Source organism: Apteryx mantelli, chromosome 22, assembly GCF_036417845.1.
Source record: "Apteryx mantelli isolate bAptMan1 chromosome 22, bAptMan1.hap1, whole genome shotgun sequence".
Lineage (NCBI taxonomy): Eukaryota > Metazoa > Chordata > Aves > Apterygiformes > Apterygidae > Apteryx > Apteryx mantelli.
In genome coordinates this window covers 8,369,406-8,388,376 of record NC_089999.1, presented here as the reverse complement: position 1 = coordinate 8,388,376, position 18,971 = coordinate 8,369,406, and the positions used below count along the sequence as shown (strand labels likewise).

Below are 18,971 nucleotides of genomic sequence, written 5' to 3'. Positions count from 1 at the left end.
GTCCCTATGATATACACAGGACTTGCAGTTGCAGAAGAGAAAGCTGTACTTTCATTCAGTCCAACAAGACAGATGCAAAGTTTAATATCCACATTTATGGTAAGCACACATTTCAGAGAGTTTCATTTCCTGCTTATGTTCTTAACAGCTCAGTGCAATTGTAAGCCCAACCCGCCTATCTACCCCTTTCCCAAAATACCCCCCGCCCCCTTCCCAAAGTCCAGGAAAATATACAGCAGTTTTCAAATACTTTGTGATCTTGTCAGAGTGGAGCTAAAGCAGACCTATAGAACAAAGGAAAGCAGGAAGTGATTAAAATAACACACTTGACATTTTTTGCATGTTGCTTAAAGAACTGTAAACAGTAAAGCCTCCAGTCAATGCTGCTCGACCTTTTCGCACCCATGTGCGCACAACATTCAGCAATACACAGCGAAGCTGCAGAAGGTTCTATAAACCGGTATATCTCGGGATCCAAGTGCTTTAACCCTTCTACTGCTAACATACAACTTCTTTGAAAAAGATCACAACTTAATACATTTCTAGAAACAGGATTACAGTACTGACTTTAAAAACAGTTTCTAAGGCTCAGACTGAGTCCAAAAAGGCCTCTGATTGGGTTCATTCAAGCTCTTATGTTTGGACTGCATGAATGCAGCATAAGAATGATTGCAGCAAGACATCCACAGATAATTTCTACATTTATTTTTTATACCAAAAAGTTATGTGCAACAAATAAAATTCATACATATTTACATTGTTTTACCTGTTAGCAAAATTGTATCCTAAACCTCCAATAGAGAATCTCTCAACCTATATTGATAAAAGGAACATCTGCCCAGTGACTCCACTTAAATGGATGTTTAATCTGGAGTTTAAAGCACTAGTAATAAATAGTTGATGGAACATACTATACAGAACAAACACCTAATATTTAGGCCATGCTTAATACAGTTTCATGGTAACAATACTTCATCTTTTCTGGACCAGTTGTCTAAATCATGTTTAAACATTGGCAGAACCAAAGCTACTAGATCTCTCTAACTTTAGCTCGTATAAATTCAGAGCTGCAAGTGCTGCCTGAAGCACCTCGCCGATCTTTTTGAACAATCAGGAGACTCTGTACAGCAGAAGACAAATACATACTACAGTATGCAGAAATCTCCTAATTAGAGAGATCTGTTCTCACCTTGGATTTCAAAGATGGTAGGGAATGTTTCATTGGCCTTAGAGTTGCAAACACTTTACAGTAAGAAACTTTCAGGAACATTCATTTTCTAAATGAGACTTGAGTGCTTCGTTGGCCTTAAGAGTAGTAAGTACCTTACAGTAAGAGGATTTCAGGAATGTTTACTTCCTAAACAGGTTTTGGGATTTCATTCTTTTGCCTCTCCAACCAGCCCCTGCCTGCAGAACCTCTGAGAACAAGGGAGGAGGGAAAGTGTCCCAAATTCAGAACCACTGTTTGTATCTTTTTCTGACTTTTTTTCTTCCCCCAAGTTCTCATGAGTGTTGAAACCACAACTAGAATCTGTGTAATGATACTGCCCCCCTCGTCCCTCTTCCAACCAGGTATTACTTACTAGCAGTTAGCCATACTCTTATATCCGCAAGATTTCCCAGGAAGCTTACCGGACGTTACATTCCGTTTCGTAAAGGTCAAATTAGCATCAAACATATATTTGCCATGACACTTGTTTTATCTAGGGTCAGCGGGGGGCAGTTGCATGAAGCACTTGTCCGATTTCTGTCACATTCCTAATTGTAACCTGAGCCATTTTACTGGAAGAAATATGCTGTTTCTATCATTGGCAGCAATGAGGAAAGAGTCAAAGAACTGGAAGCAAAAAGGTCCAAATTTCTACTGCTAACATTATTTTGCCCTTTATTCACGCCAACTGCATTTCTAAAGCACAAAAGAGAAAGTAGAAGAATTAGGGCCACTTCTAGCAAATCACTTCCAGTAAAAAGTAACCGTAAGAAAAGCACACAAGACAAAAAAGTTCACGATTAAGGATCAGATTTGCAAGATCGTGCACAAAGTATAGCTGCAAATTCTTCCAGAGACCAAACTAATTTTGCATTTGATCCCTATGTGCACACAAACGAGGACTGCAGACACGAATGCTGAAAATCTGGCCCTAAACAATTTTACTCAACAAACTGAATTAACAGACTATGCCCACACAGACGAGCACAAGACACAGTGAAGTTAGTCAACACCTATGCTTTCAGTTGATGGGGCTTTTTTTTTTTTTTTTTTTTTTTTTTCCCTTTTTGGTGTGCATTAAACCAGAAACTGGACCAAGTAATCATCGATTATACTTGTCTCCATTGCTGCTTGTTCTGAGGTATTAGCACTGCGACTAACCATTTCAGGCAGCACGTGTTCACCTCTTCCGTGGATGAAAAGATGCCTTAGTGTAGATCATAGGAATGCATCAAAACAAATCTATACAACACATTAAACAGCGGTATTGCCTCAAGGCTTGTAAGAGGACAGAGTAAAGCCTTGAGGCACCAGTTTAACATCATCCACTCCCCTCACAAAGTTCAAGGCATTTAAAAGACAGAACTAAACATCAAGACAAGCTTTAACTATACTCTGGTCAATACAAAATGAATTGTCTAAAACTTAGACAAGAGGGACAAGTAATTTAGTGTTACATGCAACAGATGTTACTCATACCACAGAACTTTATACATAAAGCAGTTTCCACCTACATCCTGGATACAAACCAGAAAATTACCTCAGTAGTAATTTAAATACTATTTTGTGAATTCAGTCTAAAAATCCTACCTTCTCTACTGAACACTGCATGTTTCACAGTCAAGTTTATCCTCAGCAACTTAGTGTTTATAATCCACTTAGCAATACAACATAAGTGTCTCTTAGACATTCATGTTTAAGAAAAAACTAAACTAGTTAAACTAACTCTTTAAATAAATGGGTATGCAGTTGGAACTCTTCATATTTAGAGGCTGAAAAGGGCAAAAAGCAGCACAGCACCATTTACAGAAAGTAGCCGAACCTATTTGTTTTGGTGTCACAGAGTCTGAAACACAAGTATTTTACTTTTCTGGATCATGTCATCAACCTTCTGTCACACTGATTTAAGTTAACTGAAACAATATTGCTACCACTTCTCAGTCTAAAAACTAAAATAGATATCTGAATACCTTCCTATGCCCAGCAATTTTGTTGGGTTTTTTTTTTTTCCTCTTTTTGTTTGTTCATTTTTCAAGCAAGGACACTTCTGCCTGCCAAGTTCAACACAAAGTATTTGGTTTAATATTTCAAGACAGAAGGCACTTTTAACATTCAGCCTTAGAATACTGAGTGCAGAAACAACATTTACGATTTTGTTCAGGTGCTTAAATCTGTAGTTTAATTTTTTTTTAATTAGTTATTAGAAAGAGCAATGATAGCACTATCACATTTCATTTTCAGGAGCACATTTACTTATCGCACTAAACAGATTGCCCTTCCAAGGGACCTTGTGTGCATCTGTCCTAAAGTTCATTTCCCAATATAGCACAAACCAAAGATCCTGACCAAGATCAATTAAGTATCTGCTTATTCAGTGCACTGCTTGGTTATTCCACTCAGTCAGTGGTTTCCACTGCAAATTGCAATCCTATACTGCAGCATTCATATAACATCAAACATTAGTAACACTGGCTGTCTGACAGCAGTTTAATATGAAAACAGCTCTGCATGGAAATTAAGCCATTTCAAAGAGATCTCTCTTTGACACACCAACCCCCAATCTGTATATAATATCCCGATGGTAGCTTTCTATTGACCACATTTAGCTATTTTCATTCTGTACAGAAGTTAATGAAATTGTGGTTTAATGGGTATACTTCAGGTTTCAGCTTTAATTCCATTTTCATTAGTGGAAAGAAAAAAAAAAAAAATGGAACGAAACCCAACCATCATTTTTGTGAAAGCACTAGCAGCGAGTGCAGCAGCAGCGTTTTCTCTATAGAAGTCACTCCTTCCATCGGCTTAGTCGCCTCTTAGCTGAACACTCTGAAATCTCCTAGGCTAACAACAAAACTGATTGTACAGTGAGTTCTCCAGGGCTGAAACCAGTATTTCTAATTTTATTTACAGTATAAGTCCTAGTCAAATCTAAGTCCATCAGCTTAAAAAAATGTAATACACATACTGTAAACATGGCAACATTAAATATGGTAATGCTATTCTAGAATATTTAATGTCATGATCACATCTTGTTATACCTGAAATTGAATTTATATACAGGATATTTTGTAGCAAGTGTTACCCACTTCACAAGTGGAGGGGGAGGAGGGAGAGTCTAGTTTTGCTGTGGCTAAAACTCCTTTAAAGTAAAGTTAAAGCTTGTCTTTGATTGTATTAGAGCTTTCTTTCATAACCACATTTAAATTGAATATTAGCACAAAAAACTATCTAGGGCCCCTTCCAATTTATAATTAAAAATTCAGTTATGATTCTCAGGGAAAGTGTCTGATATGAAGAATAAAAAATTACTGCAAAATAAACTTAATGGAAGTTGGGTCTTCAGACTGTCAGTCAAAAGTTCAAACAGGCGTTATTCCTGTTTGGGTTGGAGTTGCCGTTTCCAGGCCTCGTTCAAATAAACTAGTCGTTTGTAGTTGATGATAAAGAGAATGAAGTTCAGCAAATATGTGATGACGCAGACAATGCAAAATTCCTTCAGCACGAAGTACAGAATATATGCCAAGTACAAAGACCCTACTACAGACACTATGGAGGATGTCATGAGGATTAGAGCTGCTACTGCACTTGCTGTCATACCTGCAACAAGAGAGAGAAAGTTACTCCCACTGCTCTCACTCCCCCATTTCACACACAGTAAAAAGCCTACGAACTTGAATTCAAACCCAAGGCTACTCGGCAAGTTTGTATGACATCCAAGTCTGTTCCAAATACCATGACTTCAAGATGACTGACAAATCGCTATTTGGAGGGGAGCTTCTAGGTTCTCTACGACAGTCCTTGGGTAAGAGGTACGTGTAATATTTACCATCTTCCATATTCCTGAATTATGGGAAAATTATAGGTTGGTCAAGTTATGCCTATGAATATTAATAGCTTTATAGCAGACTGCAGAGTTCAAGAGAAAAATTTGCCTACATTTTATTAACACACTACATTTCATGCATTCGTTTGCCTACTACCCATATTACTCCCACAAAACTTCTAAATTTCATTTTTGGTTCCCCTCTTTTCTATCCTGTAATCTAATGTTATATATATTTAAGCAGAAGTATCTTGGTGTTTACGTTATTAATAGCATAGCAGGAGCAAATGAGATTGCTCTTGTTATCAGCTGGGTTTTTAAGCCCTTTGCAGAGATGAACCATTCGACTGGTGCTAAAAAGATGATAAAAAAAAATCACCTCCATTTTTTTCTGGTCTCTAGTAGATTCTGCAGTGTGTAACACTTTCATCACCACAGACCTGTTACATGTTTTAGGCTGTAAACTGAATTAATACTTACCAAGTAACATTTGTAGTATATAAAACACGAGTCCAAAAACACTGTTTGGCTGATTTATTGCACTGTCCTTTCCAAAGATGGAACCCAAGAGACCAAATCCTCGACCCCATCTGTAAAACAGGGAAACTAATTAACTTGTATTTGGGCACCTATTGCTTTACATCAGTATTTTCAATTCATCATTTCAACAGCTTGCAACGGAGGTACACTAGATAAAACTTTATCCCCTGCATCACTGATGAAAGTTATTTGACACACTGGCAACTACCAATTTCACACTATTGCAAGACACTTTTCCCCAAATACCAGGTCTGCTTCCTCAGCTTGTAGTTCAAAGCTCTTTTGTCAAATAAATACTTTTTTCCTCTGATGATAGCTTTCGCAGTTCTCTCCACTGCATTAAGAGCCTGACACATACTCACTAAATATACAGCTATGGGAAAATGGTAAAAAACTTGGTAACTATTTGTTACCACCTCTCTTGCAGGCATATACCCACTTGCACCAGAGCAAGCACACCAGAACTCATATGAGAAAGTTGCCACAGTAAGTACGATTTCATACTATCTCATAAGCCCTTGAGCAACATTTTCAAAACATATTCAAGATAATCATTTCTATTCTAGCTTAGTAACTGGCTGCAATTAACTACTATGCCCAAGCCCTGTGCTCTTCTCCTCAAGAAAGAGGACTGAGAATTATGCACCAACTCCCAGAAAATGTATTTACTGTGTAAAAAGTAAAAAGCATACTTTCCATTAGCTTGGTCTCAAATTTTGTAAGTGATGGAAGTGAAACTTATGTGTAAACATAAAGCTTCAATGCAGCGTACACATCACATTTACTATGAGAGCTCAAGAGACTGACGCTTGCTTTACCATGGCTATCCTGCCCCACGTCCCGGCACTGTGCAAGGGTTAAAGACGTAACGTTAACTTCTACCTGGAAGAGCAGTGTAATACACTCTCTCTCATCACAGGGATCCTAGGGCAAATTTGGGGTTAATGCAAATCATGAGACACACAGCTGGTGACACACTGTCCTTGTAGCGTAAGGCAGCTTACAGCCCCTGCAAGCTTATAGGATAGTTTGTGGATGAATCAGCATTATAAAGCAGCGCTGCAAGCTCAGAAGAATCCTTCTCAGCTAGGACCAGACTTTCCACCCACAGACCGTTATCTGGATTTTAAGTTAGAACTTTTTATTTTAAAACCTCGCTTTGATGAAATGGTTACGACATGTTTGATAACTGTCATGTTGCCCAACCACCAAATGCAGTATCAAAGATCTAGATAAATACATTAAAGGTACCACTGTTTTGCACTTAATAGGTGATTTCGAATTTGCTATATTACATTCAGCTGGCTATCTACAAGTGCAATTAAAATGTTCTAGTTTCCACGTAAGAATTCTTTGTAGGGTAATGTTAAACTCTGTTTAAACACGCACTCAGGCTTTCCTTACTAAGAGACTGGATAGCACAACTCAAAGTGCAACTGAAGACTGTGGATCCACATCAGCCAAGGTCAATCTAACTGCAGGATGCTGAAGTCCTACCCTCTCTCTGCCCTGGCTGAATGCTCTCACTTACTCTGATCCCGTGTTGAACCATTTCATCCAAATGAGTCAGCAAAATACTAACAATAAAAATGAGTTATTTTCTGCCAGCTGAGCAGGCTGAAACAGCTGAGCGTAGGGTCTGAATATGCACTCTTGCACCATCTCAGAGGATCAGCCCGACAACAGCTGGGAGCGGAACTGTCCTAGGGAGCTCTGGAACAACAGTCCAAACCTTACATCATTTTAAGATAGGCATTTACCCCGCACTCTTAAATTTAGTCTGGCACAATCTGATCGAAGGTCAACTCTGGTCCATTTTGAATTGCCTGAGACTCTTCACTGATCTGAATCCTGAAGGGCACTTTCAGAAAATATGGTTTTGCAAGGACAGGAAACTAACAGTTTTTCTTCAGGGAAAGCATCTCTAACCTTTAGAGGTCTTATTCTGTCATGTCTGAGAATGAACACAAGTTTAAAACACCAGAAACTTTGGACCACAGAATCTTATCTCATTGTTATCCTGAACGTCAATAAAACGCCGCTAATGGAAAGATAAGGAGTTCGAGCCCTTTACGACATTCAGTGCCCTCAAGTGATGCGTTCATAGCTGCAAGAAGCCAATGTGGTGAAACCATTTCCCCACTGCAATAGTTCATTAAGTATCTTGTTGGCCTTGTAGCAGATTTAAGGGCATCAGGTATTAATTTTCAGTCCCTGGAGAACAGCACTAATCCTGCATTTTATTCCACACACTCAAATATAGCAGAGAAGCCTGTCATTCAAGACAAAGCATTTTTCAGCTTTAGAGGGTTTCACATGCAAGGAAGTTTTCTACATCAAACTGAAATGCAGAGTTCAGACTTTGTACATCTCTATCTAATTTCTCTATGAAAGAGACTACTTCATCCCCTAAGTCTATCAAGAAGGTCCCCCCAAAAAAACACTAAAATGAACAAGCAACCAAGTACTTTTGCAAGCAATTGGGGTAGGGAAAAGGACTTTGAACATCATAAAAATCTTCCTGCTCATACTTTACTTATAATAACTTTCAAAGTCTAAAAACATATGGCAAACAAACAGCAAAAAGAAATATTGCAGTCCTAAGATTAGGATAAACTCCCCAAGGAATAAAAGGTCAGTACAAGCCTTATGAAGTACAAGGACTATAAACTGCTCAGAAGTTCCTCAGGGAACTTGTCTTCTTCATAAAGAATATATTTTATAAGAACAGACTATTGTTAACTCACATTAGTGGTTTTTGGATATAAAGTATTAAGTCAAATAAACTACACTAATTAAAAGAACTGATTGCACAATAAGCTAAAAACAAACCAAACCCAACTTTTCCTGCTACTGACTTGTGATGCCCCATATGTGAAGCAGCCAAGCGTTCTGTTGTGAAAATACTGAAATCATTCTGCATGATTCAGAGCAGTATTAAAAAAAAAAAAACAAAACAAAACACAAACATGTGGCAAGTCTACTTTTGCCACACCCAAGTTTCACTCCTGTAAAGGAAAGGCTACCTGAACCAACTTCAGGGAAGTTTTAAAAGAAACCTCCAAGACATCTTACTGTACATTTCAACTAATTTAAATTCCCCCTCCCCTCTGTTCAAGATGACATAGCCCGTTTCATTTCTCTTGTTTACAGTTACAACCTCTAACGTTCTTTAAAAAAAAAAAAGTTATGCCCGCAAAAAGATCTTCAAATTTTGTGAACACTGATTCAACTGCAAAGAAAGCCAAGACAAAGTGGTTAGAACTGTTCATACAGTTTCCTAACATCTGCAACTCTGAATAATATTATGACTTTTATTCACAATGTCCATCCCTTTTATCAAAAATAAGCCTTGAAAATTAGCATCTACCCTCTGAACAGTACCCTTTTGGTTTGTGGTATTTAACAAGGATTAGAAACGCTGCGTTTTTAGGAACTTAAAACAGTATTTGCACACACCTGACATTTCTTAACAGAGGAAGACATGAAAAAAATGATGTCACTTGATTCCCAAATTATACATCTTCAACAAAAACATCAGATACTGTTAATCATTACCTCTTTTGCCCAATCATGAACATCCTTAATGTTCCAGAACAACATACTATGGGGGCAGACTTGCACACTAGACATTTTACTGTAATTTCACATAGAGACAGTACCACTGGCACAAAGGCAATGAAGAGAACATCACGCAGTAACTAATAAGTATCTTGGTCACTTTACAAAGGACAAATAAACAACCTCCATGCTTTACAGGTTAAAAGCTGCAAGAGTTATCAGTGTTAACTAAATAAAAAGGGAATTCCAAGACTGCTGAATACAGTAAGTCAAAAAAAAATATATATATATATACACACACACACACACACACATATATTTGGCCAGGAGTAAGATTATTAACTCATCCACTTTCTGTAGGAAATACTACACTGCTATTTCCAGCCAAGAGCTCCAGTTCTTACAGTTACCAGCAGGAGACACTTTGGAGAGCTTCTACATAGTTCATTCTCCAAGATGGTCTCCCTGATTTCAATCATCAATAAAGAACTAGCTTAAGAAACTTGGGCAGTGGGGTTTCAGCTGGATCAACATATTTAGTAGCTTACCTTGAGGCTTTCCTCCATGAATGTACCTAGACACTGTCTGAACATATACTTTTGACCTCCACAATATCCTGTGTTGATGTTGCCTCAGTCGCACTCGGCAACCCTTAGTTCTCATATCAGGAAAGAAACCAATGATTGCACGTTCATCTTAAAATTAGAATAACCATACTGGATCAGGTCAAGTCCTGCTAGCTTCAGTACCATGTCCCTGACATAAGCAAGCAGCAAATGCTTAGAACAAGGCAAGTGTATGACACTTCTCCAGCTCACATTCTTGTCTCCTTAGTGTCTAGTCGAAAATTTTATCAAATCCTTTAGGAGATCAGATATCAAATGGCATGTGCGGGAATGCTGTGCATTTGTGCTGTGGCAGATTTTCCACCACATTTCTCTCTTCTGTAATTTATAGGTTAGCTGTAATGAAAACAAACTATAATCAACAAACCAATGATATTTTCAGAGAACCATCTGTAATAAACCCAAATTCTGTTTTCTGAATAGTAGTACCATTTTAAAGCCCATCATTTCAGGATTGTTTTTCATGCCATAAGCATTATTTTGCTATCAACAGCAAGTAACCCCACAGAAACAATACATACTGTTTCCTAAAAGAAGCCTATACTTGACAAGTGATATGTAGACATTTCCCTGAATGTCATCTGACTTCTGAGATAACTTACAGTATAGGATGAACGTTCTAATGCAGTGAGTAAAGCTGGCCTATGCTCATACATCGCCTTCAGTGAAAAGCTGATATAAAGGTCAAAGGACCCAGAGCATGTTAATACTTAGTAATGTTAAGAACTTTGGTGGCAGCTTATGCACAGCTTCACTAGAGGATTTTGGATTAAGCCTAGTTCATAGTTACAAGGGCACTTAGGCCACTCTACCAGTTTTAATAAGTTAAGAGCCTTCAATTTGAAGCCACCAGGAGGAAAAAAAAAAAAAAAAAAGCGATTAAAAATCCTATTTGTGAGCTTGCCAAGAGTGCTCAAAGAATTTTGATAGATTTAAAAATGGAAGTAAATGTATTAGCAGTATTTGCCGTTAACAACTAAGGTTTTCTTCTACATATCCTTCAGTCTCAAGCAGACAGTGGTTAACTACTTTATAGCAGACTTTAGGGAAGCACTGGTTATTCAAACTACAAGTCGACAGCAAAGTATTCCTTCTACTTAATCTCTTTTATTAAGCTTTCATAAACTCAGTCCAATGTGAATTACAATTGACAGGCACTTTGTTAAATTTACACAGCATCATGCAAAATAATTCTCAGCACTACTACAAACTTCAGTCAAGTCAGAAATAATATATCTATGAAAAGAAAGAATAGATGGGTTATAGTTCAGATCACTGTAAGGTTAAAAAAAAGTCTTATGTAGACATGGGATTTGTGTATCTTATGAAAGATGCAGCCTCAGCCAACATGTATTAGATCAGTCTGAAGTATTAAGCCATCAATTTTCCCTTAAAGGAAAAAAAGAAAAAAAAAAGAGAGAAAAAAAAAAAATCACTTGAATGATTAGCTTCTGCTGCTTTGGAAACCACTTGTTTTAGAATGAGGCTGGTTTTCTGTAAGCGTTCCTATAACACCCTCCTTCCCCAGCACAAAATACCTCCAGATCCTCTCCCAGTTCACATCCTCCAGCCTCTTTGCACCCTCTCTCTCTTCCTCCATCAAGTCCATTATCTGTCAGTTCTGTCCGAGTCCTACTTACACGTGCACCGACTGTCTGGCTGACAGACCAAACGGGACTGATAACCTAAGCTCACACTGTATTTCCCCCCCCTCAGCAGGAATATTACTTTGAGTCCCTCTCCCCTCCCCTTTGGCACTGACTGTGTTTCCAGAGAATTTTAAAAATTCTGTTCCTTGTTAAGTTTTGCCATAAAACTTAAAAATTATTAGAGATAAGCAATGGATACACAACACAGGCAATTTTTCTTCTAGAAACCAGGCTAAATAGCATGACCTATTCTAGCCTCAAGTCGCTTGAACTTTTTTGGCTCAGCATCCTTAGCTGTAAAACTTGTGCGGTGTTCAGCTAGCTATAGTTACGCCAATTCACTGAAATTCATCATTGTATTCAATCTGCAGCACTCTGAAGCAGAGCACTTGGCACACAAGACAGACTGTGTCTACGCTCATCTCCTCCTGTACAATTAATATAATAAACTAGAGATCCTAAACACTTTCCTCAGAGAGCAAAAATAATGAACTTTTCTACAGAATAACTGCAAAAGCATCCTTATAATTGCTATCTAGCAATGTGCAGACCTCAAAAATGCACAACCACCAATTTTAAACCACAAGACAAATTTCAGCTCAGTCTCAAAAGGTCGCTAAAAACTACTTTGACAGTTTAAGAACCCTAAATATGATTCGTGCTGAATGATCACCAGGTGTTTCACATACCACTCTTCAGCTGCTTAATCAAAGTTCTATGTTTTTCTGTGCAGAAACAAAGATGCCTGACAAAAACAGTAACTTGTCTCAGGTTAAAGAAATTGATGACCAGCAAGAAGCAAAGACTTCTAAAGTAAGTAAAATTAAAAAAAAGCACGTGAGGCTTATTTGCCCATGCTCATTCACAAGAGGCAACTACACAAGCCTTTCCCACTTTCTGTATAACACTACCTTCACCATTTTTCACCTTACTTCAGTCACTAACAATTGCAGTTATCAACCTCAAATATATTTGCACGCTTGCTATCAGGTACAATAGAAAAAAAAATGCTAGGACATCAGGAACTTACCATTAAAATGAAAGATAACTGCTATATAATGTTCTTAACCTGGAATCAAGCAAACTTGACAGACATCAAGTTTACAGGAACTGCCCCACAACAGAACTGAATGGGAACCTGCAATATAAACATCAGGTTAGGTATGAGGTCAGAGAAGTTTTGCTCCACGTCCCATTTGTTTAGAAAATGGGGTTGTTCTTGTCAACTTGATCTTTGCTATGGTCTGCACTCTGAAGTTGCACCAGAACAATAGTGTGAACAAGGTGTGCTTCACTGAAAGAAACAACACTGGCAAAAGTTTTAACTTCAGTATATCATAGTATAACTGCCTCCCCCTTCTGCAGAGAAATAAGCTATGCACCCATATATTCACACAACATGGGACTGAAATAGTATGTCACACAACTGAGCAACTCAAACATAACATCTACACAAGTCTAAACTCACTGTTTAATTTATGAAGGTGTGCAGAGCAATGCAATACTACGGTTGTCACAGGCCACCCTTGGCAAATTCAGTACAACAGCTGAGTATCTGCACAAACCTGTCCACAACGCAAGCAAAATTTTACAGATACACATTTTCAAGAAGTACCAGCTTATTATGGTGGCACATCCATTAAAAAACAGATATGCTTATTACACTTTTTCAGAATAGGCATTTTAGAGTGACTCAAGTAAAAGATGACAGGCAATCCAAGACCTTCCAGATTATCACAAAACTCAGCAGAGGGGATCCCTAAAACATACTGTCCACCAAATTATATCCAAATGAACACTGATTATTAAAACCCTATTGTTACTCTGGAACTTGTTCAGTAAGCCAGCTAGAGATGTTAACCTAGATCAATATTGACTAATTTCAAACATCCCCACTTACGCAGTTGGCTGAAAGCTGCAAATATTGCTAAAGATATACAGTGACATCTGCCCTTTGATCATTATGGTAGCTTATGATAGCTACCATAAGTCTGTCTTAAAGTTGTTATGACATTAACACATGCTGGGCCACACGCTTTCCTTCAGTAAGAGCCATCCAATAACCTGCTCTGCAGGAACGTTAGATTAATCGAGACAGAAAGCAGGAACATATCAGAAGACCTGAAAGCCACCTGTGGCATGCAAAAGAACAAAACAGAAAGCTCAGGACCTCTGCATTACAATTTAAATTTCACTTTTTATTTCAAGCCATTCCACCATCAATATTACTTAAAACTTGTTTATTACTTTAATTCCCTCTGTGAAACTATTATAACAGCCAAAGCAAAAAGATCTTATGGTAACTGCTATTAGACAGTTTCATTATAAATAAAGCTATTCTTGCCACTTAATTATTCCTAAGTAGAAGACAGCAATTCACTTAAAACAACTACAGCAATTGCCAAATAAAAATATTAGGTATTTCCCTATGTCTTGCTTTCTTCTTGAGAAGTGATAGTGATCATTATATTGTCCTTAGTTGTTTTTCTTTTTAAAAAAATCACTTTCCGAACTTTCGCCAGGATAACAGCTTGAAACATGCTGAACATTAATATTTTGAACAATAAGAGGTACTACGAAGGCAGTTTTCCAGTATAATCTTCTGGATGAGTCAGTCTCTGATATAAGATTTTCCGTGCTCCTCCCTCTATCTGCACAGTGGTAATCTTTACAACATTTCTGCTCTCATCGTTGTGCCAATACTAGATTTGGCTTAAGGGCAAGGCTTGGGAACTCAAACAATTTATTAGTGAAAAAACCCTCCCCAAAGACCAGAACTTAGTTCCAAAATAACTCAGCTCAGAGAGCAATACACTAATTTAATCTATACATTTAGGATTAATCCCAACACCACGATGTGCTTTTTGAAGTATAATCCACTGTTGGAGTCAACACTCCAAACGCGAAGGCACGAAAGGTTATTACATTGCAAATTCCATCAGCAAATTCAGCCTAAATAAAAGGTCACACAACAGAATGAATGCTCTAGAAGCTGGTAAAAGCCAAAAAGTACAAGTTTGTCATGTTTAACTCTGTAGAGGCTGGCTATACACAGCTAATCAAATAATTAATTTGAACCGTCAGTGTAATAGTTTAATCAGAAAAGAAGTATCTGAAAGTTAAGTTTGCATTATATGCAAAAATGCTGGAACAACCTTTTTTTTTTTAATTCTACTGTCCCCGGGGAATTTAAATTATAGTTAAAAGTTCCTTTTAGAAATCAAGTTTCAAAGAAGTTTTGGACACATACTGGTAGTGACAAGGACTATTAAGTGGGGGAGAGGGGAGGGAGAATGAGTGAAGGATAGGAAGCTGTGGCACCACAGAAAAAAGATGAATTCCTTTCAAAGTTAAATAGCTTGCCCTGTTGTCTTAGTTTTAAAGGAATATTCCTTTTTCGTCCATCTCCCGTGCAGCACTGAAAGCACATTCTTCTCCAAATATGGTTTGACTGAACAGAACTTGCACACTCCTTTTCCAGACTCCTTTTACGCACCTGCTTCAACTATCATGAGCTATCTTGACATTTGCAATACTTCAATCTTTAGACAGGATTCTCCTAGCAACTGCTAGCTAGATTTTAGTTGACGTTATCCTTAAGTCTTCATATTATGATATAGAATTCCCATAGAATAGTATTTACAGGCCTTACCATGGCATACTCAATATTTCAACTGAAGCAATACTAATGAATACTGTAATTACCAAGCATTATTGCATAAACAGAAATACCTAAAGACATAATTGGAACTACTTTGCTTTTTCAAAGCTCTTGGTAAACATGTATTAAAACTATTACTTGAAATTCCTTGTCTCAAGAAGAGAATTTACAATAATAATAAGGTAATGAAGGCCCAGCTCTGATAAGAACACATACTGATTTCCAGTCCAGAGGTTACTTAGGTGCTTAAAGACCGAAGATCAAATCCCCATTTTATTTATTTATTTTTAATTAAAAACACCTCTACAGCTGTGGTAAAAGTTAGATTACTAACAATGCTTACATGGTTTATCTCAGCAACCTATGCATCATTTTAAGGTATAAGCTTAAGTTACCAGACAACCATTTAAATCTTCTCTTTCAATTGAAACTTCTCATTTTAAAACAATTCTTTAAAAGAGACAAGAACAAGCATCTTCATAAACTAAAGATTATCTGATGAGAGATAGAAAAGCAGAGTTAAAACCCTCATTCAATCACAAGAACCTCCTTTCAAGCATCTGTAGATAGACATCTCCTTGTGATGTAACACAATACCAGCTCTATCACCACAGAACTAGTGTTAAGAATTAAAGCTCCCTACATGTTTTGTCTAAACTAATTAACTAGCTTTCACCTTCACAGATTATGGGTGTATTCTCCTGTGTTATTTTGTTATAATAATATAGCAAGTGCCTTTATAAGGACTCTGACAGCTTACACATAGGTTAAATTGGAAAAAAAAAACCCTCAAGTATTTATTCCACTAAAGGTGTTATCATAAAGTTATCAAAACTCTCATTTTCTCAACAGAAGGAAGGTGTTTTGAGAGCTTACTAAACACATTTGCTGAAGAATCTCCCTTCCCAGCTCCTTACCTCTAGGTATCTTTCCATCTGTGTACGTATATACACACATATGTAAAAAAGCACACACATGCACAGATCAGTTTTGATATTGCTGTACAAAACTCTTATTAAGTATTTCAACCAGAGAAATACATTTTTAGAAGGCATTTCTTAACCTAATAACACTGAAAGTATTTCCTGTAGTATATTTAAAATGATATTTGTAAGCAAACAGCAAATAAATTCTTCTCACTAATATGATTAAATAAACCAGCTGCTTAACAAGAAGTCAAGCTAGCAACATACTAAGATTTATATTCTGACTCTTCTAAAAGATGCATCAGGAGGACCACTGGCCTTTAGAAAAACAAAACAAAAAAACCCTGCTGAAACAGTTTTATTGCCGACAAGAAACCTGTAAAATAAACCAAGACTTGGACTGGGCTTTTACTGCTGAAGTGTACAAGTCTTCCCTGAACTAAGCACTTCTTGCATATCACAAAGGCAATCATATGCACTGCTGCGAAAGGCTATAATGAAAAAGCAATTCTGACGTTTGTATTAAAATACAAGAAAGTAAATCATCTATGATTGTATATGTTTACGTTAGCCTCAACCCACAGTCACACCCACAGCGTTTTATCCTAAGGTATATTTGCCCCTAAACTCTTGTCACTCTAGGTAATTACAGAGAATTACAACACTGACACTGCAGGTGCCTCGCCCTCCCGCCCTCGGTGATCTCGAGCAAAACAATTCCCACACCGCCCCTCCGGCCGAGGAGAGCCCGGAGACCCTCCTCCTCGGCCTGCCACCCCGGGCCCCGGCCGCCGCGACCCCGCCTTGCCTCAGGGACACCCCGGCAGCAACCCCGGCCGCAGCGGGAGGCTCCCGCCGCCCCCGGCTGGCAGCGGGCCGCTTCGCCAGGCCCTGCCGCCGCCGCCGCCGCCCCCTCAGAAAGCCGGGCCAGACCCCCAGCAGCCCCTGGAGCCGCTGTTCCGCGGCGCGGCCCCGCCGCTGCGCCCGCCCGCCCGCGGCCCCCCGGCCGCGCCCGGCCCTTCCCCCCGCTCCCCCCGCTGCGGCCTGAGGCGGCAGCGGCGGCGGGTCCCAGCCCCGCTTCACCTGGAGGTGATGGCGGCGGAGCAGCGGACCCGCTCGCTGAGGTCGCACAGGGCCTGGTAGTGGAGGTCGCGGCCCTTCTCCCGCTCCAGGTGGCAGGCGTAGAGGGAGAGGAGGATGCCGGCCGCGCACACCGCGGAGCGGGCCACCCGCTCCCAGCGCGGCACCGACACTCGCAGCAGGACGGGCGCCGCCATCTTACCCCCTCCCTCCGCCTCAGCCCGCGACGCGCGCCCGGCGGCGCCCAGCCGCGCACGCGCGCCCCACGCCCATTGGCTCGCCGGCCGGCCACGCCCCCCTACTCCCCACCCGCCGGCGCCGCGCCGGACGTGGCGCTCCGCGACGACGTCACGTCAGCCCGGGGCGGGGGGGTGTGGAGGGAGGGGGTGTGCCGCCGGGGCGCCACGTCCAGGGCGGGGCGCGGCGCGCGAGCGGGCGGGGGGCGGCGGCGCCTGGCGGCGCGAGGCGGCTCTGCAGGGCGGGGCCGCGCGGCGCCCAACGGCTCCGCGCCTGACGGAGGTTCTGCCTTTTCCCTCATTCCTCGCCTTTTGAGGGCCTGCCATGACTCAGAGTTCACCGTGAGAGTTCGGGCTGTGCGTGCACACGCTTTGGAAAACCGGCAGAAAAAGTGTATTTAAAATTTTTGTTTGTTCTAGCACAGGCCTGGTGGTTCCAGAGGAGCTGGCACTGGATTTCCCCCAGGCTCTGTGAGGTTTTTATCTTCAAGAATATGTTTTGCACTTGAGCAGCAGGTTTTCATCATCAGTTTCACAGATCTAGGATCACATTCGTATCACACCTCTAAATATAGCCAGCAGACCTGTTAGTCAATAGCTCTAGTTAGCATTAGACAGATAAAACCAAAGGCAATCAGTGCTGTATCACGTTTCTTCCTTATGTTTCTGGTTTCTCTCAGAAGTAACATCAATACCTGTCTGGTTATAGCTTAAGAAATCATCTAGTACCTCTGGTCTGCAAACACCAAAGTCATCGAGTAGCTGAGGACAAAGCAGGCTTTGCTTATCATAAACATCTACCATAACCACTGCTTGCTTTATTTAGAGAATGGCCCCAGGCTACTACTTCTTCCCTTCCCCTTTTCCAGAGTATGCACACGTTGCTCCTCATCAGCAGATGGAAGAGTGAGTCAGTACAATATGAACCTCCTTAAGTTTTCCCAAGGAACACAGGACGACAAAACACAATGGCAGCATTCACACTGAATCGTGAATTCACACTGAATTCATGCTTTCATTGTTCTCTAAAACAAAACTAATTCATAAAGAAACGTATTGCAGGACGACTTCGACAAAAAGAAGGAACTCTTCCCTCAACACACACAAAAAGGGAAATGGATAATTATTAAATAAAAAAGTTAAAGAATTAAATAAAAACTCATAATAAAAAAAAAACTGCTTGAACTCTAGCTAGCATATGAACTAAAATACCTCCTGCTCTCTAGCCTGTGCCTCCTATTAATGGGGTCAAAGGGAGAGAGAATGGGAAAGGGGTGGGGAGGACTGAGATAGGAGGGGCAACAGAAAAAAATAGCAACAGAGAGACTAAAGCTAAGGGAAAAGAGTGAGCCCTATCTCACATATTTGTAGCTCAGCCCTGAAACAAGACAGTCTATTCAAAGATTTTTTTTTTTTTGCTTTTTTTTGTATAGCAAATAGGGAGCCAACTGTGTTAGAGTCCAGACAGCAACACAGTTTCCTCTGGAGCTGTTCAGAGCTGGAAGCATCGCTCCCACTGGCAGCACTGGATGGAGGTGCGGGACTGAGCTGTGACGCTTGCCCCAGGTGCAGCCTGCTGCCTCCCATGTCAGGGCTGCCTTGCAGCAGGTGAGCTGTTCTCCAGCATCATGGGCCAACTTCAGGAGGGAAAGTGCCAAA

The 18,971-nt window shown here is 39.9% G+C and overlaps 1 protein-coding gene across 1 annotated transcript; it reads right to left on the bottom strand.

The window, feature by feature from the left end:
* Positions 1 to 684: 684 nt before the first annotated feature.
* On the bottom strand, positions 685 to 17,273 carry VKORC1L1 (vitamin K epoxide reductase complex subunit 1 like 1). The gene is made up of 3 exons (XM_067309647.1): positions 17,080 to 17,273; positions 5,514 to 5,623; positions 685 to 4,807 (listed from the first exon to the last, which is right to left on the bottom strand). The coding sequence occupies exons 1-3, from the start codon at positions 17,271 to 17,273 to the stop codon at positions 4,581 to 4,583; spliced, it is 531 nt and encodes a 176-aa protein (XP_067165748.1). The 3' UTR covers positions 685 to 4,580.
* Positions 17,274 to 18,971: the final 1,698 nt, after the last annotated feature.

Excerpts from the sequence above, each read along its gene's own strand:
- VKORC1L1 (XM_067309647.1), bottom strand. The coding sequence starts at position 17,273 with ATGGCGGCGCCCGTCCTGCTGCGAGTGTCGGTGCCGCGCTGGGAGCGG. Across the intron at positions 5,624-17,079 it reads TCCGCCGCCATCACCTCCAG|ATGGGGTCGAGGATTTGGTC; the intron begins GTGAAGCGGGGC and ends CCTGTTTTACAG. Across the intron at positions 4,808-5,513 it reads TATACTACAAATGTTACTTG|GTATGACAGCAAGTGCAGTA; the intron begins GTAAGTATTAAT and ends CTCTTGTTGCAG.